This window comes from Macaca mulatta, chromosome 6 (genome assembly GCF_049350105.2).
Source record: "Macaca mulatta isolate MMU2019108-1 chromosome 6, T2T-MMU8v2.0, whole genome shotgun sequence".
NCBI classification, from domain to species: Eukaryota; Metazoa; Chordata; class Mammalia; order Primates; family Cercopithecidae; genus Macaca; species Macaca mulatta.
In genome coordinates this window covers 186,361,479-186,383,896 of record NC_133411.1, presented here as the reverse complement: position 1 = coordinate 186,383,896, position 22,418 = coordinate 186,361,479, and the positions used below count along the sequence as shown (strand labels likewise).

At 55.6% G+C, this 22,418-nt stretch overlaps 2 protein-coding genes across 3 annotated transcripts; one reads left to right on the top strand and one right to left on the bottom strand.

Annotated features, from left to right (window-relative positions):
* The first annotated feature begins 1,912 nt into the window (after positions 1-1,912).
* Positions 1,913-4,156, top strand: PFN3 (profilin 3). The gene has a single exon (XM_077937475.1). The coding sequence runs from the start codon at positions 1,913-1,915 to the stop codon at positions 2,324-2,326; it is 414 nt and encodes a 137-aa protein (XP_077793601.1). The 3' UTR covers positions 2,327-4,156.
* SLC34A1 (solute carrier family 34 member 1) lies at positions 3,646-18,649 on the bottom strand. Of its 2 annotated transcripts, none has more exons than XM_015141513.3 (13): positions 18,006-18,649; positions 16,705-16,834; positions 16,417-16,566; positions 16,204-16,332; positions 15,987-16,130; positions 14,677-14,788; positions 14,361-14,556; positions 14,178-14,273; positions 8,477-8,546; positions 8,040-8,207; positions 5,633-5,749; positions 5,409-5,533; positions 3,646-4,707 (listed from the first exon to the last, which is right to left on the bottom strand). In XM_015141513.3, exons 2-13 carry the CDS (start codon positions 16,811-16,813, stop codon positions 4,204-4,206), a joined length of 1,920 nt encoding a protein of 639 aa, XP_014996999.1. In that variant the 5' UTR covers positions 16,814-16,834; positions 18,006-18,649; the 3' UTR covers positions 3,646-4,203. The 2 variants fall into 2 exon arrangements, with proteins under 2 accessions (XP_014996999.1, XP_001089538.1); XM_001089538.5 differs by having other exon boundaries at positions 16,705-16,860; positions 18,006-18,645.
* Positions 18,650-22,418: the final 3,769 nt, after the last annotated feature.

Genomic DNA, 22,418 nt, shown 5'->3' with positions numbered 1-22,418 from the left:
GTTTACTGAGCCTAGGATACTGTGTACCAAGCCCTGTGCAAGGAGAACCTGCATGTTACTCCTTATGAGAAACTCACTAACATTTTGTTTACAGAGCAATAGTTCTCAGACCATACACTAAGATCACTTGGGGAGTTTTTGAGCCAATCTATGCCCAAGTTCCACCTCAGACCAATTAAATCACTATGTCTAGGGATGGGGCATGGGTAGTGGTATATTTTCAAAACTCCCCAGATAATTCCATGTGCAGCCAAAGTTGAGAATCATGGTTAGAAACACTTAGCATTGGCCGGGCGCGGTGGCTCACGCCTGTAATCCTAGCACTTTGAGAGGCCAAGGCAGGTGGATTGCTCAGGAGTTCGAGACCAGCCTGGGCAACATGATGAAACCTCATCTCTACTAAAATACAAAAAATTAGCTGGCACGGTGGCGTGCGCCTGTAGTCCCAGCTACTCAGGAGGCTGAGGCAGGAGAATCACTTGAAACGGTGGAAGAGGGAGGGGGAGGGGGAGGAGGGGGGAGGGGGAGGAGGGGGGAGGGGGAGGGGGAGGAGGGGGAGGAGGGGGAGGGGGAGGGGGAGGAGGGGGAGGGGGAGGAGGGGGAGGGGGAGGAGGGGGGAGGAGGGGGGAGGGGGAGGGGAGGGAGAGTTAGCATTGACTGTGGCGTGGACCCTAAGGGGTGGGTGACATATCATTGTCCCCACCCCAACACGCACTAGGGTAGTGGGTCTCAGAGGGAGAGGAGGGGGAGAGGGGGAGGGGGAGGGGGAGGGAGAGTTAGCATTGACTGTGGCGTGGACCCTAAGGGGTGGGTGACATATCATTGTCCCCACCCCAACACGCACTAGGGTAGTGGGTCTCAGAGTCCCTTGGCTAGCAGTACCATCACCAGGGAACTTGTTACACATAGCAAATTATCGGGCTATACTTTACACTGCTAAACAGAAAGTCTGGGGTGGGGCCCAGCAATCTGTTTAACAGTCTTGCAGGGGATTCTGATGTTCTCTCATGCTTGAGAACCACAATCTGGGGGTTGAATGGTTACAGGTGGAGGTCTGGCTGTCCAGACACAGCATCCTTTTGTTCACAAAATCAGCTTTTTAAAATTAAAGAAAGATTGGCCAGATGCGGTGGTTCACGCCTGTAATCTCACCACTTTGAGAGGCTGAAGCGGGAGGATTGTTTGAGCTCAAAAGTTCCTGATCCGCCTGGGCAATATAGTGAGACCTCATCTCAAAAAAAATTTTTTTTTTTTTTTGAGACGGAGTCTTGCTCTGTAGCCCGGGCTGGAGTGCAGTGGCCGGATCTCAGCTCACTGCAAGCTCCGCCTCCCGGGTTTGCGCCATTCTCCTGCCTCAGCCTCCTGAGTAGCTGGAACTACAGGCGCCCGCCACCTCGCCCGGCTAGTTTTTTGTATTTTTAGTAGAGACGGGGTTTCACCGTGTTAGCCAGGATGGTCTCGATCTCCTGACCTCGTGATCCGCCCGTCTCGGCCTCCCAAAGTGCTGGGATTACAGGCTTGAGCCACCGCGCCCGGCCAAAATTTTTTTTAATTAAATGTTTTTTTCTTTTTTAGAGACGGGGCCTCGCTCTGTGGCCCAGGCTGGAGTGCAGCGACACGATCCTAAAATCTCGCTGAGTTTAAGCGATCCGCCCGCCTCGGCCTCCCAAAGCGATGGGATTGCAGGAATGAGCCACAGCGCTCTGCCAAACCCTTCTTACAGGATAACCTTAGAACTGCCCCTGCACTACACGCCCACGCCCCACGTGCCCCAGCCTGGGTGGTCCCTCCGGGACGGCGCCTTGTGTGACGTCACAACCCCAGCTTGCGTCGCAGCGCCGCAGGCCTTCCCCGCGTGGCGCCTCTACATTGCTCCGAGAGGCACGAGGCGGCGGGGCGCACTCGGAGCGCGATGGGCGACTGGAAGGTCTACATCAGTGCAGTGTTGCGGGACCAGCGCATCGACGACGTGGCCATCGTGGGCCATGCGGATAACAGCTGCGTGTGGGCTTCGCGGCCCGGGGGCCTGCTGGCTGCCATCTCGCCGCAGGAGGTGGGCGTGCTCACGGGGCCCGACCGTTGCACCTTCCTGCAGGCGGGCCTGAGCGTGGGCGGCCGCCGCTGCTGCGTCATCCGCGACCACCTGCTGGCCGAGGGCGACGGCGTGCTGGACGCACGCACCAAGGGACTGGACCCGCGCGCCGTGTGCGTGGGCCACGCGCCGCGCGCGCTCCTGGTGCTCATGGGCCGACGCGGCGTCCATGGGGGCATCCTCAACAAGACGGTGCACGAACTCATACGCGGGCTGCGCATGCAGGGCGCCTAGCCGGGCAGCCAGGCCGCCCACTGGTAGCGCGGGCCAAATAAACTGTGACCTGGGCGCGGCTGGCTCCTTCTCCGCTTGCGCGGTGGGAGGAGTTGTAAATAAGGAAACTGGTCTTTGCAAGACGGTTACCTGGTGGAGATGGGATTTTGAGTCTAGAGGCTACCAGGCTCCTGTGCCCTCCACCTTGCTCTCCCATGGACGCCTTGCAGAGTCTCCTGGCCTGACTGCTGCTCCTTGGCGCCTTCCCAGGGTCCTAGGCACTCCGCAGCTGAGGAAGAGTCCAAGGGTGGGGCTTCTCAAAGTCTGTTTCCGCCTTAGCGTCCTTTCTCGCAGATATTCCCACACATTAGGCAGGACAAGTAAAAGGAGCCTCTTCCCCATCCCGCGAACACCTCTCCCCGTCAGAGTGTCAGGCTAGAGGCCAGTTTGCTCCTCCCCCCTCCACTCATACCTCACGTACTAGCAAGGTGTGTGAGTGGGTGACAGGACGGGCCTGGTAGCTTGTAAAGCAGTTCCGGGGTTCACAGGCCTCTGCATCTCTGCCCACATTCCTCCAAGGGGGGCCCACTGAGAGGGCACATGTCCAAGACCATCACAAGTGGGTCTGAGACCTTACATCCTGCCTTCCCCAGGTCTTCGAAAAGGCCCGGGAGGAGTCCCTGGACTAGAGGGAGGAACTCTGGCATCCCTACCCCGAAGTCTCACTCTGTAGGCCTCCGTTTCGGGGTGACCTATGGAGGAGGGGGAATTGAAAAGCTTGGATGAGTTTGTGGCCTGGTTTTCTGCCCAAAGATAGTGGACAAAAGTGGGAGGGAGAGTGTCTGGTCTCTGCCCTCCATGTGCTGGGGCCCAGGGCACAGCCTCTCTTGCCCATCACCCCCCTTCCCATCCCCTCCCCCAGCGGCCCTGACAGCAGACCCCACGTGTCACTCATTCTGGAGCCCTGATCTTATCCCAGCAAGGAGTGATGTGTGGCTGAGGTGGGTGAATTCAGAGGGCAGAGGGAGACCAGAGGAAGTTGAGCCAGGTGGGGGTCAGGGGTTGGGGGTGCAGAATCCTCCTTACTCTTGCCTTGGGGGTGGCCCCAGGCCTAGGAGGGGCTTCAGGGAGTTTGAGTGTGGATCGGCCTCTCAGGTAGGGCCAGACCAAAGGTTGGGGTGTGAGCCTGCAGGGCTGGTTTCTCTGGAACTGCACCTGACCTGGGCAGGGCAGGCTGCTCTTGCAGCCAATCTTTGAGGGGAGATGGTGCTACTGAACCCCATGGCTTGGTCTTGCCTTTCACCATTGGTGGAGAGCAAAAAGACTTCCGAATGCCTAAGGAGAGTTTTGATTCCTTTTGTTTTTGTTTTTTTTTTCCATCAGGCAAGTGTTGGGAAGGGAACTGTAGTGGTGCTGAAGACCTGGGTGAGGATGAGGAGAGGGTATCTTGGAGGAAGGAAGGTGGCAGGGAGGTGTGCAAATTCAGTGAGGCAGGCACCAACATCTATGCACAAACAGCTGCACAGTCATATACTCAGACCCACCCTCACTCCTGTCTATCCTAGTCATGTGTACACGTGCAGAGGACCTGAAGTCGTATCAGATATCCTGAAACCTGCACAAAGCCTCCCACAGGTGTGTCTGTGTATATGTGCATGGGCTGGCACACCTGCACACAAATACAAGCGTCTACACATGACAGGTGCACATGCAGACTCACCCCCACACATGCACGCACACCGACACTGTCACACAAGCCCAGACCTTTGCGGAGCTACAGAAGGAGAGACTGGCACCCAGGGTGGCACAGGCACATGCACACACATATACACACCCTCCCTCCCCTGCCTTTCCACCCCAGGCCTTCCCCATTCCAGGCTGTAGTCTGGGCCCACCACCTAGAGGCGGGTGGCATTGTGGTGAGCAGGCAGTGCAAGGCGGGGGGAGGGCGTGGAAGGGGGTAACTCCTCCAGGAAGACCCTAGGGGGTAGCGGGGGTGAGCGGGGCTCAGGCCTGGCACAGCATAGGGTGGCACGGGTGATGAGATGGTCCAGAGGCTTCAGGGAGTGCATCCATCGAGGCAGGAAGTCCCATGTCTGTAACCACTTGGGCAAGTGCCCGGGACTCCGACTCTGCAGGACATTGATGAGCACCACGAAGGCCAGCAGGGCCCCGAAGGGCGTGCCCACACCTACCATGACCTGCCAGCCTGCCATGGAGATGCCAAACACCAGTGAGGGCAGCAGCAGGAAGCAGACAAGGAGATAGAGGACAGCGAACCAGCGGTACTTAGCTGTGCGTTCCCCCAGCGCCTTGGCCATGCGGATGGGCAGGCGTGTGCAGGGCACCGGGTACCACAGAAGGATGCCCGAGATGTTGAAGAAGAAGTGACAGAGGGCAATCTGCAGGGGATGAGGCAGAGGGGCTGAGGTGGGCACTGGCTCCCAGGTCCTGGGTCAGGCCAGCAGGGGTAGATGATAGGAACCCCAATCTGGTCTGGGCAGCAGGAAAGTTTCCACTTAGGGGTGATGTGTCCCCCGCCCCCAGATCACCCCGGGGCAGCTATGCTGGTTATGCAAATATTGAAATACTTCTAGACCAGTTGGTAAATAACTACTGCCCTGAGCTCCCCACATTTTCCCCACTGATCCCTCACACAGGAATACCCCAGCAGATACTGCCAAAATCCAGCAGCTAAAGGATTGATGTCAGTTTCTGGATCCTCACTCAGTCAGTGCCTTGGCTTGTCAGTTACTCCTTTGCTCCTAGAAAAATTCCCCTTTGCCATTTGCGGCCCTGACCCCCGCAATGGATTCCTCAAACTGTGCCAGGCGCCCTCTTATAGTGCCTCTTCCTCTTCCTTATGGGCAAATCCGATTCACTGCTATTTATTGGTGTAATTATGAGCAGTGTCTCCCTATGAGATGCTAAGGTCTCGAGGGTGGTATTGGGTCTACTTTGTCTATAATGGTTTCATTGAGCATAGTAGGTGGCCCTTAGTAGGCAGTCAAAATATTTGTTGCATGTCATCACACCTTTGTCAGGCCCCACACCCTATACGCAACTCCATCCTGCCCCAGGCGAGGCTACACTCCCAGCGCACCTGGAAAGCGCTGAACAGCTTCTCCTTGGGGCTGGCCAGGGCAGCCAGGATGGCCGTGGTGGTGGTGCCGATGTTGGAACCCAGTGTGAGTGGGTAGGCCCTCTCAATGCTGATCACATCGAGGCCTGGGGGCAGAGGGAGAGGAAGTAGTTCCCCAGCGTCTCCTTCAGCCCTTTCGCTGCCAGCCCTGGCCCACCCCACTCCACCTCTACATGGGCACTCACCAACGAGTGGGGTGATGGCCGAGGTGAACACGGAACTGCTCTGGACCACGAAGGTCATGCCGGCGCCCACCACCATGGCAAAGTAGCCTGTTACCCAGGTGAAGGGGGCAGGGAAGTCTACAAGGAAACCGCATCCCAGCAGGTTGGGGTCAGAGCAGGGACATGGGGAGAGCAGACCTCCGTGGGGGCATTGGGAGAGAGGACCTCCGTGGGGGTTTGCGCCTACTGCAGTGGCTTCCACTTGGCCTCTTTGCTCCTGGATTAAAGGCCTTTCTCAGCCTGGCTCTGTCAGGCGACTGTGCCTTTGCTGGGGCTGTTCCCTCTGCTGGGAGTATCCTACTCAGCATCGGAATATTCATCCTCAGACTCAGCATGGATGTCACTTCCTCTGGAAAGCCTTCCCTGACCCCCTGCTCTGGAGCAGACGTTTTCTCCCTTCTCTGAACTCCCACAGCCCCATGATACCCCTTATTCTAGCATTTGTCATTCGGCCCCTCCTAGTGCATGAAGTTTACAATGAAAATCAAGCCCGGGCAAGGTGGCTCACACCTGTAATCCCAGCACTTTGGGATGCTGAGTTGGGTGGATCACTTGAGACTGGGAGTTCGAGATGAGCCTGACCAACATAGTGAGAGCCCATCTCTATTTTTTAAAAAAATTATGGTTAATAGGAAGAGTCTGGGCATGGTGGCTCACACTTGTAATCCCAGCACTTTGGGAGGCCAAGGTGGGAGGCTTGGTATAGCCAACATGGCAAAACCCTGTCTCTACCAAAAATACAAAAATTAGCCAAGTGTGGTGGTGCACACCTGTAATCCCAGTTTACTCAGGAGGCTAAAGTGGGAGGATCACTTGAACCTGGGAGGCAGAGGTTGCAGTGAGCTGAGATTGCGCCACTGCACTCCAGCCTGGGTGACAAAGCAAGACTCTGTCTCAAAAAACAAAAAAGAGAAAATGAAAATCAAATGGCGTTGCTCCCTTGCCCCAGGTCTTCTGAGTGCTCATGTTACCCTCGTTAAAGTCCAGACTCTGAGCACAGCCTGGAGACCCCATGCTCTGGCCCCTTCCCTGTCACCTCACTGACCCCACTCAGCCAATCCCCTTGCTTACCCTGCTCCTGCTAGCTGCTGGCCACCCTTCTGTGCCACGGACCTGCCATGCTGGTTCCTGCCTCTGAGCCTTTGCACATACTATTCCTCCACCCAGAGTGCTCTTCAGCTGCACCGTGGCTACTTGTGTCTGTTCAAATGCCAGCTGCACTGAGCGGCCTCAAACTGCGCATTGGAAGCCATGTCTTCCACACCCTCCTGCATTGCCATTTTTGCTATGTCCTTGGCAGGTACCTCTTTCTGAATGTATCCCCCTAATTCATTTTCCTTTCTTCTTTCTTTTTCTTTTTCTATTTTTATTTATTTATTTTTGAACTCTGTTGCACAGGCTGGAGTGCAGTGGTGCCATCATAGCTCACTGTAGCCTCAACCTGCTAGGCTCAAGTGACTCTCCCACTCAGCCTCCTGAGTACCTGGGACTATAGGAGCACACCACCATGCCCAGCTAATTTTAAATTTTTTTGTAGAGACAAAGTCTCAGCCGGGCACAGTGGTTCATGCCTGTAATCCTAGCATTTTGAGAGGCTGAGGCAGATGGATCATCTGAGGTCAGGAGTTCAAGACCAGCCTGGCCAACATGGTGAAACCCTGTCTTGACTAAAAATACAAAAAAATTAGCTGGATGTTGTGGCGGGCACCTGTAATCCTAGCTACTCGAGAGGCTGAAGCAGAATCGCTTGAACCTGGAAGGCGGAGGTTGCAGTGAGCCAAGATCATGCCATTGCACTCCAGCCTGGGCAACAAGAATGAAACTGTCTCAAAAAAACAAAAAAAACAAACAAAAAAAGTCTCACTATGTTGCCCAAGTTGGTCTTGAACTCCTGGGCTCAACTGATTCTGCTGCTTCAGCTGCCCAAAGTGCTGCATTTACAGGTGTGACCCACTTGCCAATCTCACGTATTTTTCATTGCTTGCCTTCCCCTGCTGGGCTGTGAGCCCCTCAGGGCAGGACCCATCTCTATTTGTCTCACCTGTGTATACCTGGCACTATACCTCCCTTGTCACACAATGGGGGTGTAAGAACTCTTTGTTGATTGAATCAAACAATGGTCCAATCAACTCTTTGTTGATTGAATCAAACAAGCATCTCCACCTGCTAAAATGGAACCACAGTCAGAGGCAGCCACGGGTCTCCAGCTGTCAGCACCTCAGTGGCATCAGAAACCACCTTCTTTGTTCACATCAGGAAACAGGCTCAGAGATGGTAGGCTTTACCCAGATCAAGGCAGTCACAGGACTTAGCAGGATCTGGAAAGGCCCATCCTGCGGCCCTGCCCAGTCAACTGCTCGCAGCTCACCGGTATTGATGACCTTCTGGATGACCTTGGCCACTTGGCCCTTGAGCAGGGAGTTGAGCATCTTGACGAGGAGGATGAGGCAGGTGCACAGCAGCACCAGGGATCCTGCCAGCAGGATGAGCCCCACAGCCAGGTCCGGTAGGCTGGTGTCCACAAAGATGTGGTTGCCTGCAGGGGGTGGAGCTCCTGACAGCTGACCCCATACCTGGCTCCCAGGTCCCCACCTTTGCCACCTGGTTGGACTCTGAGCCTAAGGCCCCACCTCAGGCTCCTTGAGCCTTAACACCGGAGCTTGACCCAGGCTCAGGAGATGGGCTGGTTGACAGCTGTCCTTCCTGGGGCTGGACACAATTAGTGGCTGGCAGCTGGTGCAGGATTGCCCTGCCACTGCTAGGCTCTGCCCCTGCCATTCTGGACACCATGTTTCAGGCACTTACATTTCTCCATGGTGGCATTTCCAAGGGTCTGGCTGGAGTTGGCCTCTGCTCTCGACATGGAGGTGGGAGCCTACATTAAGAGGAGGGTGACTTAGTGAATTAGGAAAACATAGCCTGAGGTTGGAGCCGAGATGGGGGTTAGGGAAGGATGGGGAAGATGGAGATGGGCCTCCTGCTCTGTGACCATGCATGGGTCTCTTGCCCTCTCTGAGCCTGTCTCTTCCACTGAGGACATGTAGATGAAAGTAGCTGCCACACAAGAATCTGGCCCTCTGTGTGTTCTGCCCTGTCGTTCCACTGGCCCAGCTCTCCCCAGGGCCACATCTGTGGCTTCCTGTCTTTCTTTTCCTCCCTCTCTCAGTGGCATTCCGTGCTGCTGAACGTGTTCCTCTTTGTCTGAAAACTCCCCCTTCCTCATCTTTTATTACCAATCCCTTTATTGGTGCCCCTTCCCCAGCATCCTGGCTCCTTCCTCTCCTCCAAGACACCCTTAGCCCAAGCTCCATTCTCCTCTAGATCAATTCCTTATTCTCAGGGGATGTGGGGGGACAGAGGGCCCAGCCCACACATCTATTCTGTCACCTACTGTCAGTGAAACAAAGGGGCTCCCCAGGGAGGCCGTACAATTCAGAGGGCCACAGGGCTGGGCAGGTAACCTAAGTGAGCAGCTCGGGCTATGTGTGGAAGAGGTGGGGAGAGTTTCTGCTGGGCTTATAGAGTCAGCAGTTACTCAGCTCCTGGTCACTGTCACCATCCAGGGACGGAGCCTGGCATGGCTAAATTGCCCAATTTCTATGAGAGAAGCCACAACTCTGAAGTTCTAGATAAAATCTCCCAATCTGGGCCAGGTGCAGTGTCGCTCATGGCTGTAATCCCAGCACTTTGGGGGCTGAGGTGAGAGGCTTACTCAAGGCCAGAAGTGGGAGGCCAGCTTGGGCAACATAGCAAGACCCTGTCTCCACAAAGAAAATTAGGGCATGGTGGTGTATACCTGTAGTCCTAGCTACTCAGGAGGTTGAAGCAGGAGGATCTCTTGAGCCCAAGTGTTCGAGGCTGGCATGAGCTCTGATCACGGCCCTGCACTCCAGCTTGAGTGACAGAGCAAGACCTTATCTCAAAAAAACAAAAACAAAAACAAACCCCAAAAGCAACAAACTCCCAATCTGTAAATATTGGCAACCACTTAGAGTTATCTTTACAACTCAAAGAAGGTCAGCAGAAGCAGGCCAGCCTGGCCTGTGGACAACTAATTTTTAGCCTTGTTGGGCTAGTAAGTTATTTATTTATTTATTTAGAGACAGAGTTTTCATTCTGTTGCCCAGTCTAGAGTGCAGTGGCACAATCTCGGCTCACTGCAACCTCCGCCTCCTGGGTTCAAACGATTCTCCCGCCTCCACCTCCTGAGTAGCTAGGGTTAACAGGCGCCCGCCACCACGCCTGGCTAATTTTTTTGTATTTGTAGGAGAGACGGGGTTTCGCCATGTTGGCCAGGCTGGTCTCGAACTCTTGACCTCAGGTGATTCACCGCCCCCCCTCAGTCTCCCAAAGTGCTGGGATTACAGGTGTGAGCCACTGCGCTGGCCAAGGTAAGAAATTTTGTGGCATCTGGTGTAATATCCGGGTTTATTTTAGCGGGATGTGCTCCCTTGAATGGGGCAATGTGCTCTTGTGTGCTCCCAGTTCGCCACATCAGGGCCTTGTGGACCCATCAAGACTGGTCCTGAATGGCAGGCCAAGAAGCCTGGAAAAAATAGGTTGTGCTGGGCTAGATGGGAAAACCAGGCTGGAAAAGCGACGGTAACTGCTGCGAGGGTAAGGGAGAGAGCGAGCCAGCTGTTTGCTGTTAGGCAGATCTAAGTTCAAATCCTGCTTCTTATACCAACCACCCTGGGTAAGCCATGCCACCTCTCAGAGCCCGTTTTCTCTAACGCAGGGTAAGAGAAGAGCTGCTGTGAAGGCTACGGGGGAAATGTGTTTAAAGCGCTCATCACAGGGCTTGGCTCATAGTGAGCCTTCGGTAAACTGTCTTCCTACACGGAGTGACCGTCTCCCTCCCTGGGCCTGCTCAGGACCACATGGCGGGGAGGCTGTGTGTGTGACTGACTTCCTAGGTCAGGACCAGTGCCCCCTGCCGACGAACCTGAGAACCCTGGCCCTGTTGGGGAGGAATCTGCTTGGACCTTCCTGGGAGTACCCAGCCTGGGGGCTGAGGGAGCAGACAACCCCTTGAATGAGTGGGTGCCTGGTCAACCTGTGCCCCACTGACCTAACCTGGGCTGGGCCCAGAGGTCTCTGTGGGGAGGACTGTGGGGTCCTGGGGAGGCTGGAGGAGAATGGGGAACTTTACTGGGGTCCCGACTTAGGACTGGCAGGGGCAGCAGCAGGGCCAAGCCCTCTGGGTTTTTAGAACCTTGACCTTCTTGCGTGGGGCTGTGTGGCCCTGGCTGGGAGGCCAGAGACCCTAAAGTATAAGAGAGGAAGGTAAAGGTGGCAGGAGGGACAAAGCCAGGCGGAGAGGGAACTGCCGGGAGGGAGCAGGCCCTGGGGCTTCCTTGTGGGGTAGAGGGAGAAGACGGAAACTCCAGCTTAGATAAAAGAGCTGGGAGGCCCAGGATCTGGGGGCATCTTCCCAAGATGTGCCCATCCCTGCCTGGGCCTGGGGTTGGGTAGGAGAGGCCGGAGGGACCTGAAGCAGGTGGTGGGCTCTGTGGGAAGAGCAGAATTGGCCTGTGGACAGCCCTAGGTCCATACCCCAGCTGAGCCACTCCCAGCTGTGTGACACTGGAGCAAACACTTAGCCTCTCTGGGCCTCAGTTTCCTCCTCTGCAGCATGAAGTCCATAATGCTGCCCACCTTTTCCCAGAGGCTATTTGGCAGCATTATGGAAGAGGGAGTTGGGATTTAAGTGCCTACAGGGACACCCTAAATTAAAGAGACCCCTTCTGGGAACTGAAGGAGGTGATGAAGCTCACAGAAGCCTGTCAGGATGTGGGCCTGCGCAGTAGTTTCCCCCACAGAAGAAGGGGCGCGCTAGGGCCTTTGTTCTTCTGGAAGCAGAGGGAGAGCACTGTGCCAGCAGCACCATCTGGTGGCGAAAAGGAGAACTCCTCCTTAGAGTAACACCCGCTACCTCTGGGGTGGTCTCCAGGGGGCTGTGGTCACCTGGTGGCCTTCAGGCCTGATGGGCAGCATGGGAAACAGACATATATAGTAGAATGTCAGACCGGTGAGTGGGAGAGGCAACCAGATAGAGAGTCAGGATTCCACCAGGATTTGTATCCTACAAGCCACTGGACTTCTCTGGGGCTCGGTTTTCCTCATCTGTGAAATGGGGGATGTGATAATCCCTGCCTCCCAGGTTGCAAGTCCTCAAAAGATGCTTGTTTAATCCAGGCAGGTATAGTTGATAATCCGCAGTGTGGCCACGTAAGAAGGTGATTCCCAGGACAATGTCAGGGTCCCGGGAGACTCAGGATCTGAACACTACAACTGCCACTGCTTCTTCCTTCCCCATCTGGAAGGCCTTGGACTTGCCTCCTCTCCCGCGTGCGTAGCTTCCCTGGCGACTAGTTCAGGTTCAGCGTGGTGGAAGTTGGAGTCAATGGGAACAGGTTGGAAGGAAGCACAGGGAGACTCTGCAGCCAAAGGACAAACCCAAGTCTTTGGGCAGGAGGAGCCAGGAGGCACTTCACACTTCACACTTCACACTTCACACTTCGCACTTCACACTTCGCAAGACCAAGCACATCCATTGCTGTGTGAGTCACCCTCCTTCGGCGGGGTCCCAGAAAGAGGGTGAACGTGAGAGCTTGGGTCCCACCCACCAGCTACTCTCCGAGCCGAGGAAATCAGACCCTGCCTTGCAGAAAGCGTTGAAGGAAAGCGTTTCCTGGCAGAGTGAGGAAGAGAAACCAGCTGGACAAGTGGCAGCTGCAGCCGTAGAGAAAGGCCCAAGGGCGGCCTCCACGGAGTGAACCTGGGTGAGGACGACTTCAGGTGAGGATGTGGAGGCTGCAGGCTGAGACCTGCCCGAAGCTGCAGCAGGTGACCGGCGGGGAGTTCCGAGGCAGCGAGGATCAGAGCTGGTTTCCCTGGCTTGCTCTGTGTGAAGATCAAAGTGTGTGATTTCGCTCCCTTCCACATTTTGCTATGAAGTCTAGAGGCTTGTGGTGATTCAGAGAGCACTGAGAGTGCTCACAGAGCTCGTGAGAAGGTGCTTGATGTATTAAAGAGGTCACGAAGTCAGCGTAAAAGCTGCCCGCTGGGGCTTTTTTATATAAGGCTGCTTTGAACACTCAGAGGCTGAGCCGGAGCAACTTCAGATGCAAAGGAGCATCGCAGGGCGAGTCAGATGAGTGTTTTCTGTTCACACCAGGAGGAAGGTCCAGTCACAAGGAGTGGCAAGTGGGAGGGTGGGGGGGAGGGCTTGTGCTTGTGCTGTGGCTTTGGGTTTCCTCATATCTCATTATAAATGAAGTTATGTCTCGTATGTACGCATCAAGGAGAAGCAAATATGGTGCATTGTGGTTTGGATGAAGTGTCTTCCTTTTTTTTTTTGAGACAGAGTCTCGCTCTGTCACCCAGGCTGGAGTGCAGTGGCGCAATCTCAGCTCACTGCAAACTCCACCTCCCGGGTTCACGCCATTCTGCCTCAGCCTCCCGAGTAGCTGGGACTACAGGAGGCCGCCACCACACCCGGCTACTTTTTTGTTTTTTGTTTTTTTTTCAACAGAGACGGGGTTTCACTTTGTTAGCCAGGATGGTCTCGATCTCCTGACCTCGTGATCCGCCCACTTCGGACTCCCAAAGTGCTGGGATTACAGGCATGAGCCACTGCAACCGGCCGAGCATTTTCCTTTTTATGGCTGAGTAAGGAAGTGTGCTAATTGCCTGCTTCCTTGTCAGCCTGGCATAATGGGTGGTCCATGAGTGTCCACTTGATTCAAACAGATCTTCCCAGCATTAGAAGCAGCAGAAACAGTGCAGAAGGACAAGGGACTCCTGCCTGTGGCAGTCTCCAGGAGAAGGAATCCCCGATGCCAGCACAAGTAGCTGCTGTATCTCCAAGGAGGTCTCCATGCAGCCCACCTTCCTGCTCACCCTACTTTCCTGGGTGTCCTTATAGGACACGCCTCCTCCTCCCATTACCTGGGTCCCAAAACATGGCCCAGCTGAGTCACTAACCCCTCTGGGGTGCTCAGGCCCTGACATGGTAGGACAAGCTCTGGCATGTTTCTTAGTCTCTCTGAACCTGTGTCTCTACCTGTGAAACCTAAGGGTTGCACTAAATGAGTGGTTCTCAAACTTGAGCACGGAGCACACCCAGAGGAACTGCTGAAGTATAGGCCACTGGCCCCACTCCCAGGGCTTTCCAGATTCAGCAGGTCTAGGGAAGGGCAGGGTGATTTGCATCTCCAATAGGTTCCCACGTGGTACCCAAGATGCCGGCCTGGGACCACACTTCAAGAACCACTGGGCTAGATCAGCTACATAATAACTCTGATGGGTGATGTCTGCCTAAGGCAATGTGTGAAGCTGGGAGGAATTAGCAATGTTTACTGTAAGCACAGTAGAAGGGCCACATATTTGCCCTCTCCTGGCTAAATGATCTTCAAGTTCTATCTGGAGCATTTTGAACAGACAATGAAACCAACAGCTTGAAAAGGGAGTCCTCTTACCTGGGGCTAGGCCTGGGACTTACCTCTAAGGAGTCTGGGTGGCACCAGATCCGGATGAGACTGTGGTTCCTCAGGGACTCATCACCCGTGGCAATGCTGGTTATCACGGACTTGTCCAGCTGTGGGCAAGATGTGGGCAGGGGGAGTGAAGGAGGCTGGGTCCCTTGCTACCCCCACCCTCGCCCCATGCCAGGCCCTGCTGTCACCTGGATGATGAGCTTCGTGAAGGGCTCTGTGATGATCTTGAGTAGGTCAGGAGCGTCACGGCCACCATGGATGTTGAAGGAGGCCACCACGAGTTGAGTGATGTGGTGCAGGTAGCCGGTGGCAGCCTCCAGGGGCAGCAGGACCAGCACTGACAGCCAGTTAAAGCAGTCATGCACCGTGGCCCCCGCGAAGGCCCTGGGCAGGGAGGCCACATTGCAAGGCAGGCTGCAGCCAGAGCGCGGTCGCGCCCGGGGTTCCTGGCATCTGGGGCTGTCCTCCCCCAGGCACAAGTCCCCAACCCCCAGCCCCCCTCACCGCCGGAAGTCAGTCCTGTCCCCCGCCTGCATCAGGGCCACGATGGTGTTGGTGACAGAGGTGCCGATGTTGGAACCCATGATGATGGGGATGGCAGAGCTTACCTCCAGCACTGGTAGAAGAGAAGACGTCCTAACGAATTTGACGGTCACCCAGCTCCTGCCCCACGGTCCTACCACAACTCTTGTCAGGTCCCCACCCATGTCCCAGTCCCCAGTGGACGCTCCTGCCATGCTGCTGCGTCTGCCTAACCTTGGTGTCACAGGTGCATGTGGGCACGGGCTGTGCATTTACAGGTGTGTGCATTCATCCATGTGAGTAGATGTACACGCGCTGCTCATGGTGTATGGATGTGAACGTGTATGCATGTGAGGCCTTCGTTATGAGGGCTTGTGGGCTCATATCCTACGTGCAAATAGAGATTTGTGCTTGTGTGTGCACACGTGTCCCCAAACGTGATGGTTAGTTTTTTTGTTTTTGTTTTTGTTTTTTTTTTGAGGAGGAGTCTTGCTCTGTCACCCAGGCTGGAGTGCAGTGGCGTGATCTCGGCTCACCGCAAGCTTTGCCTCCCAGGTTCACTCCATCCTCCTGCCTCAGCCTCCTAAGTAGCTGGGACCACAGGCATCTGCCACCATGCCTGGCTAATTTTTTTTTTTTTTTTTGTATTTTTAGTAGATACGGGGTTTCACCGTGTTAGCCACGATGGTCTTGATCTCCTGACCTAGTGATCCACCCGCCTCAGCCTCCCAAAGTGCTGGGATTACAGGCATTAGCCACCGCGCCCGACCAGTGATGGTTAGTTTTATGTGTCAACTTAGCTAGGCTGTGGTACCCAGTTATTCAACCCAACACTAGCCTGGGTGTTCTGTAAGTGCTTTGTAGATGCAATTCACATCTACAGTCAGCTAACTTTAAGAAAAGGAGATTATCCTTGGTAACCTGGGTCAGCCTCATCCAATAGGACAAAAGGCCTCGAGCAGAATTGAGGCTTCCCTGAGGAAGGAGAAACCCTGCCCTGTCTGGACTACAGCGTCGGCGCCCACCTGAGAGTTCCCGCCTGCCCTTCCAATGCCCTAGCCTACGGATTCCTGACTTGCCCAGACAGCCCACCATCGGGGAAGCTAGTTTCTTGCCATAAATCATCTGGGTCACACACAGCTACAGTTTGGGTTCCTCTCGTGTCCCTGGCTGATACGGGAGTCAGGCTGAATGGAGGCCAGCCTTCCTGGGGTCATGCTCCCTATTTGCCACCCTTCCCAGCTCCTGGGGTGCCCCTCCAGGCTCTTCCCCACCGTGGTGGGCCAACTCACAGCCAGAGGAGACCATGCTGACAATGATGGACGTGGAGGTGCTGGAGCTCTGCACCAGCACGGTCACCAGGATCCCCACCACCAGCCCGGCCACCGGGTTGGACAGGATGGCATTATCCTTGAAGATGTCACCGGCCACCTTCCCTGGGGAGCATGAGCTGGCGTTGTCCAAGGCCCTTCAGGAACCCCTCCCAGGTCTCTCCCACCTGGGCCCTACCTCCAGCCAGCTGGAAGGCTGAGCTGAGCACGTCCAGGGAGCAGATGAAGAGGTAGAGGAAGCTGAGCATCAGCGGCACCTTGAGCAGCATGGCGCCAGCCTGGCGCAGCTTGGAGACCAGCCTGGGCTCTGGTCGGGGGAAGCCATGAGCATAGTGGGCAGAGGCCAGGGCGGGGACTGCTGCTGCCCCTGCTGCCCCCAGCCCAGGCCCACCTGGCTTTTGCTCCTCCTCCAGGGCCAGCTTGGCAGGCAGTGGTTCATGGCGCTCCAGGATCTCCCCACAGGGGCAGGTGTGCTCGGCAAGGGCCACAGGGCCCAGGCTGGGGAAGGCATAGGCAGAGGTCCCCGGGATCCTGTGTAGGACTAGGGAGGGAGCCTGGTCAGGAGCTCCCAGAGGCCCCACAGCGGGGAGGCGGGGAGGGACAGGCGGGGGAAGTGGCCTCACCCGGGATGTGGTCAACTGTGGGCAAAGAGGGTCCAGGGTATGGGAGCAGCACTCACCCTGAGGGCTGGGCACGTAGGCAAAGGCCGTCCCTCGCATCACATGCCCCCCACGGACTGGGAGTGGGGAGACAGCAGGGGACCCCAGCCTCTCTCCATAGGACAGCATCCTGGGCACCCACTGTGAGGTCTGCAGGTCAGTGGGTCGCAGCAATGCTGAATGACAATGGCTGTGTCCGGGACACTCACTCCCACACACCCTCACCTGCACAAACCCCCATGGCGCGTGATTCTAAACACACACCCAGCAAAGTACACCCCCGATCCTCACCACACACACCCCTCCGAGACTCACATGCAGACTTACATGTGCACATCTGTGCCGGGCACCTGCATGTGAGTCTCAGAGGGGTGTGTGTGGTGGTGGTGAGGTGTTCCTTCATTCACCCATTCACTCATTCAGTGAGTATTACGGAGCTCTAGCCCAGGCTCTGAACCAGAGGCTGGGATATAGCGTTGATGAAAGACACTGAGAACCGAGGACGCCCAGCCTGTGTGGGGCTGGAGGGGGCCAGGGAATATGTGGTGTTGGCAGTGGCTGCAGGTGTGGGCTGGGGCTGGGCCAGGCTTCAGTTTTGCCCACCTGGAGAGCAGGGAGGAGCTGCAGTCACCTCCCTTCTCATGGGGTCAGCTGGGCACACATGGAGTTCCCCTGGTCCGGATCCTGATTTCCTGGGTTCCCCTCACAGTGAACTCCTTTCCCCATCCACCCCCTCAAGGGGCAATAAACAAACACTGACAGGCTTGCTTCAGCCCCCTGCTTGTCCCTACACTGCCCCAGGAGTCTCGGCTATTGGGGTGGAGGCACCCTGATCTGCCTCAGCACTCCCCGCGTTGTCCTAGCGGCCTTGGCTGTTGTGGTGGGGGTGTGAAGAGCTGAATGCAAGCCCTGAAGGAGCAAGAGTCCTTTTTTTTTTTTTTTTTTTGAGACGGACTTTCACTCTTGTTGCCCAGGCTGGAGTGCACTGGCGCAATCTCGGCTCACTGCAACCTCCGCCTCCTGGGTTCAAGCGATTGTCCCGCCTCAGCCTCCCAAGCAGCTGGGATTACAGGTGTCCGCCACCATGCCCAGCTAAATTTTTGTATTTTTGGTGCAAACTCGACCTCAGGTAATCTGCCCGCTTGGCCTCCCAAAGTGCTGGGATTGCAGGTGTGAGCCACTGCGCCTGGCTGGACTGACATGTTATATGGGCCACGGTGGGGGTGGGCACAGATAGGACAGAGATGAAGGGGCTGGGGTGCTGGGCTGTTTCCTACTCAGAGCTGGGGGTGGGGGTGGGATGTGAGGGTCCTGGGCTCACCTTGGGATTCTGTGTTTCAGCTTCTGCTCAGCAGCTCAAGGAAGCCTCCAGGGCCGGAAGGAGAACTGGGACCCTCCTCTTTATATCCTCGTGTCCAAGGGCAAAGTCCCTGGAACCCTAGCTGCCCTCCCTCTGTTCCCCAATTAACCTCACCCCCGAGATTCCTCCCAGTTAATTGCTAATCGTCAGCTCTGCATGGGGAATCTGTGGTCAGGCTCTCCGTGTCAACCGCGATCCAGACACATCCCCCGCTCGCAGGCAGAGACCCTGATGCCACTCAGCACCTTGTTCCCAGGGTCCCCTCATTCCTGGCCTGACAGGACTCCCCAGGGAGTGACCCAAACATCCTATGGCCTTCGGAGGTTGCAGTGAGCCAAGATCGTGCCACTGCACTCCAGCCTGGGTGACAGAGTGAGACTGTCTCAGAAAAACCAAACCAAACCAAACCAAACAAAAACATCCTATGGTCTTGCCAGGCGTCAGGGCGTCTGTGAGTCTCCCAGGGGGAGCTCGGAGGAGAGGGAGTGTGAGATGAGGACCTAAGCTGGAGAGGCCGGAGGACATTGAATAGTGCCAGGTCTCTAATGCCTGACCCTGGGTCCAGGATGTGAGTCTGAGTCAATGTGGAGCTGCCCTCCAGACTGGGAAGGGCCTGATCTGCCTTTTAGAATGGCCCCAGTGGGGTGGAGCCCGGACACGTGGAAGAGAGCCTGGAAGCGGAGAGGCCAGTTAAGAGGCTGATGAAATAAATGGTCCAGGCGAGAGACGATGAGGCCTGAACTAAGATGGGAACAGAGGGGCTGGGGAGGGCCGGTGCATCCCAGGGACACCTGGCCAGTAGGATTGGTGACGGGGAGGGAGAGAGGGAAAGGAAACAGATGGGAGTCGCGCCTCTGGATCTTTGGCTAGGGCTGGGTTCGCGCCCAGGTAGGAGGGTGTCACCGAGTCAGGGAAATGCAATCATTTCTCAGTTCTTATGTCAGAATCTCTGGGTTCTTGGGCTTGAAGGTTAATGTCACGTTGAGTGTCTTCACCTATGAGCAAACTGACACCCCCACAGCGGGCCCAGAGACCCCGGCCCACGTGACCTGTTTCTCTCCTCTCCCCCGCACAGTTCAGACCCTTGGCAGGAGCAGCTGAATCCAAGGTGCTCCTGGTAAACTGGGGGTGTTTCTCCTTTTTAATAAGGTTGTGCTTTTTGGTATGTTTGAAGTTTGCCTTCCCCGCTGTCACGGAGCTCTGGGTTTAGTGGGGGAGGCAGTTAGCTATTGATCAAATCCATCAAGAGATGTAACTCCAAACTGCTGCGGATTTACGCAGCCACCACTTCCAAAAATTTATTTTGGGGCTACAGCCCTAGTGAAAGCGAGAAAATGCTGCATCTGACCAGAGCTGCTGTTGGGACTCATAAGGGCAGCCGAGAAGGCAGCTCCATTCCAGCACCAAAGCATCTCTTCCCAGCCTCTCTGCTATTTCAGCACCTCCCTGCCTACTGCCTGCCTCGTCCCTGGTCAGTGACAGAGTCTGTGTGTCCCCCTGGGTGGTGATTCCCACCTTATCTGTGCACCTGGGCTCTGGCCATGGCCTCCCCAGACCTTTTCTGGGCTGAGAGCCTGCCTGGTTGGGGGTGTCTCGCATTGAGAAAAGGTACCCAGCGGGAGGAACTGTTTTGGAGGGAAGGTGCCAAGCTCCGTCTGCTCAGGCTGTCTGAGCGGCCTCTGGCACGAGCAGTTGGCTCTGTAAGCCAGAAGCACACACTGTGCTTCTCACCCCAAACCTGGGCCTCCTCCTTCTTCCTGATCTTGGTGAGCAGCACACCGTCCATCCATCTGGGTCGGGCACCAAGCACACATCCTTGCTGTTTCCTTCCCCTCCACTTCCTCGTTTCCAACCCATTCCTGAATTCTTCCAATTTTATTGTTCCAGGAGCTCCCTGATCCTTTTGCTGTTAGGCCTCTCTGGGGCCATCTCCCTGGACTGGGCCTGTCATCTCCCCTGGGTCACTGCAGTGGCCTCCCAAGTGCTCTGTCCATTTCTGCCCTTGCTGCCACTGATCCATGCTCCAAAACAGCAGACAGCAATCTTTTCTTTTTTTTTTTTTTTTTTTTTTTTTTGAGACGGAGTCTCGCTCTGTCGCCCAGGCTGGAGTGCAGTGGCCGGATCTCAGCTCACTGCAAGCTCCGCCTCCCGGGTTTACGCCATTCTCCTGCCTCAGCCTCCCGAGTAGCTGGGACTACAGGCGCCCGCCACCTCGCCTGGCTAGTTTTTTGTACTTCTTTTTAGTAGAGACGGGCTTTCACCGTGTTAGCCAGGATGGTCTCGATCTCCTGACCTCGTGATCTGCCCGTCTCGGCCTCCCAAAGTGCTGGGATTACAGGCGTGAGCCACCGCGCCCGGCCAGTTTTTTGTATTTTTTAGTAGAGACGGGGTTTCACCGTGTTAGCCAGGATGGTCTCGATCTCCTGACCTCGTGATCCGCCCGTCTCGGCCTCCCAAAGTGCTGGGATTACAGGCTTGAGCCACCGCGCCCGGCCGCAATCTTTTCAAAATGCCAAGCTAGGTGGGGCACAGTGGCTCATAATCCCAGCACTCTGGGAGGTCGAGGTGGGTGGGTCACCTGAGGTCAGGAATTTGAGACCAGCCTGGCCAACATGGTGAAAACCCGTGTCTACTAAAAATATAAAAAATTAGCCAGGCGTGGTGGTGGGCACCTGTAATCTCAGTTACTCGGGAGGCTGAGGCAGGAGAATCACATGAACTCAGAAGGCGGAGGTTGCAGTGAGCCGAGATTGCACCATTGCACTCCAGCCTGGGCAACAAGAGCAAAACTGTCTCAAAAAGAAAAAAAAAAAAAAAAGAAAGAAAGAAAAACCAAGCTAAGCATGTCGCCTCCTCTCCCTTTAAAACCTGCCCCTGCTAACCACTTAGCATAAAGCCCAGGATCCTACAGTAGCCTAGAAGGACCAGGGTGACATGGCTTCCTACCTGCTTTGCCAGCCTCAGACTGTGCCTGAGAACCTGTACCCCAGGGAGGGCATGTACAGGAGGAGAGAAGGGGCCAGGGCCTAGCCCAGAGGCACACCCACATTTTTTTTTTTTTTTTTTTGAGATGGAGTCTTGCTCTGTCGCCCAGGCTAGAGTGCAGTGGTGCAATCTTGGCTTACTGAAACCTCTGCCTCCCAGGTTCAAGCAGTTCTCCTGGCTCAGCCTCCTGAGTAGCTGGGACTACAGGCATCTGCCCCCACGCCCGGCTAATTTTTGTATTTTTAGTAGAGATGGGGTTCACCATGTTGGCCAGGATGGTCTCGATCTCCTGACCTTGTGAGCCACCCGCCTCAGCCTCCCTACATGCTGGGATTACAGGAGTGAGCCACGGCACCCGGCAGGCGCCCATATTTAAGGGAGACTGAGAGGAGCAGCCAAGGACCAGGAGGAGGCCACCTCAGAAGCCAGGTTGGACCACATTTTGAGAGAGACACCCGGGTTGGCTGGGTCAAGTGCTGCTGAGATGTCAAGTAATCTGAGAACAGACAGGACTTAACAGCCAGGGGCTGTCAGCCACCTGGGAGGGCGTGTCGAGGGAGGAGTCCGCTTGCGATGGTGTGGGAAGGAGCGGGAGGCGGGGGAGCAGAGATAGCATGGCCGGCATGAACATGAGAAGCTGACACATATATTGAATTTCATCACACCAATGAAAACCATTTCTCCAGGAGAGGCATAACTGCTGAACGGAGAGAGAGAACGATCCCAAGAACAAATGTGCACATCCAGGAACTGAGCAAGCTGTGGAGGCTGGCACGACCAGCCGTTTCTGCAATTCTTCAGAGCCATGCGCTCCTTAAATGCACAGTCATACATCAGGGGTGCATCCCCTCTATATCTCAGGCCTGTAATCCCGCACTTGGAGACTGAGGTGGGAGGATCACTTGAACCCAGGAGTCCAAGACCAGCCTAGGCAACATAGCAAGACCCTGCCTCTAAAAAAAATAAAATAAAATATTAGCCGGGTGTGGTGGCACACATCTGTAGCTGGGGAGGCTGAGGTGGGAGGATTGCTGAAATCTGGGAAGTCAAGGCTACAGTGAGCTGTGATTACACCATTGCCCTCCAGCCTGGGTGACAGAGCAAGACCCTGTGTCAAAAATAAAATAAAATAAAATAAAATAAAATAGGCCAGGCGCGGTGGCTCAAGCCTGTAATCCCAGCACTTTGGGAGGCCGAGACGGGCAGATCACGAGGTCAGGAGATCGAGACCATCCTGGCTAACACAATGAAACCCCGTCTCCACTAAAAATACAAAAAAATTAGCCGGGCGTGGTGGCGGCGCCTGTAGTCCCAGCTACTCAGGAGGCTGAGGCAGGAGAATGGCGGGAACCCGGGAGGCGGAGCTTGCAGTGAGCCGAGATCGCGCCA

Bases quoted from the DNA above. Each gene is read 5' to 3' on its own strand.
- PFN3 (XM_077937475.1), top strand. From the start codon at position 1,913: ATGGGCGACTGGAAGGTCTACATCAGTGCAGTGTTGCGGGACCAGCGC.
- SLC34A1 (XM_015141513.3), bottom strand. From the start codon at position 16,813: ATGCTGTCCTATGGAGAGAGGCTGGGGTCCCCTGCTGTCTCCCCACTC. The intron at 14,274-14,360 runs GTGACAGCAGGG...TCTTGCCCACAG, and splicing joins TCACGAAGCTCATCATCCAG to CTGGACAAGTCCGTGATAAC. The intron at 8,547-14,177 runs GTAAGTCCCAGG...CTCTTAATGTAG, and splicing joins GCCACCCAGACTCCTTAGAG to GCTCCCACCTCCATGTCGAG.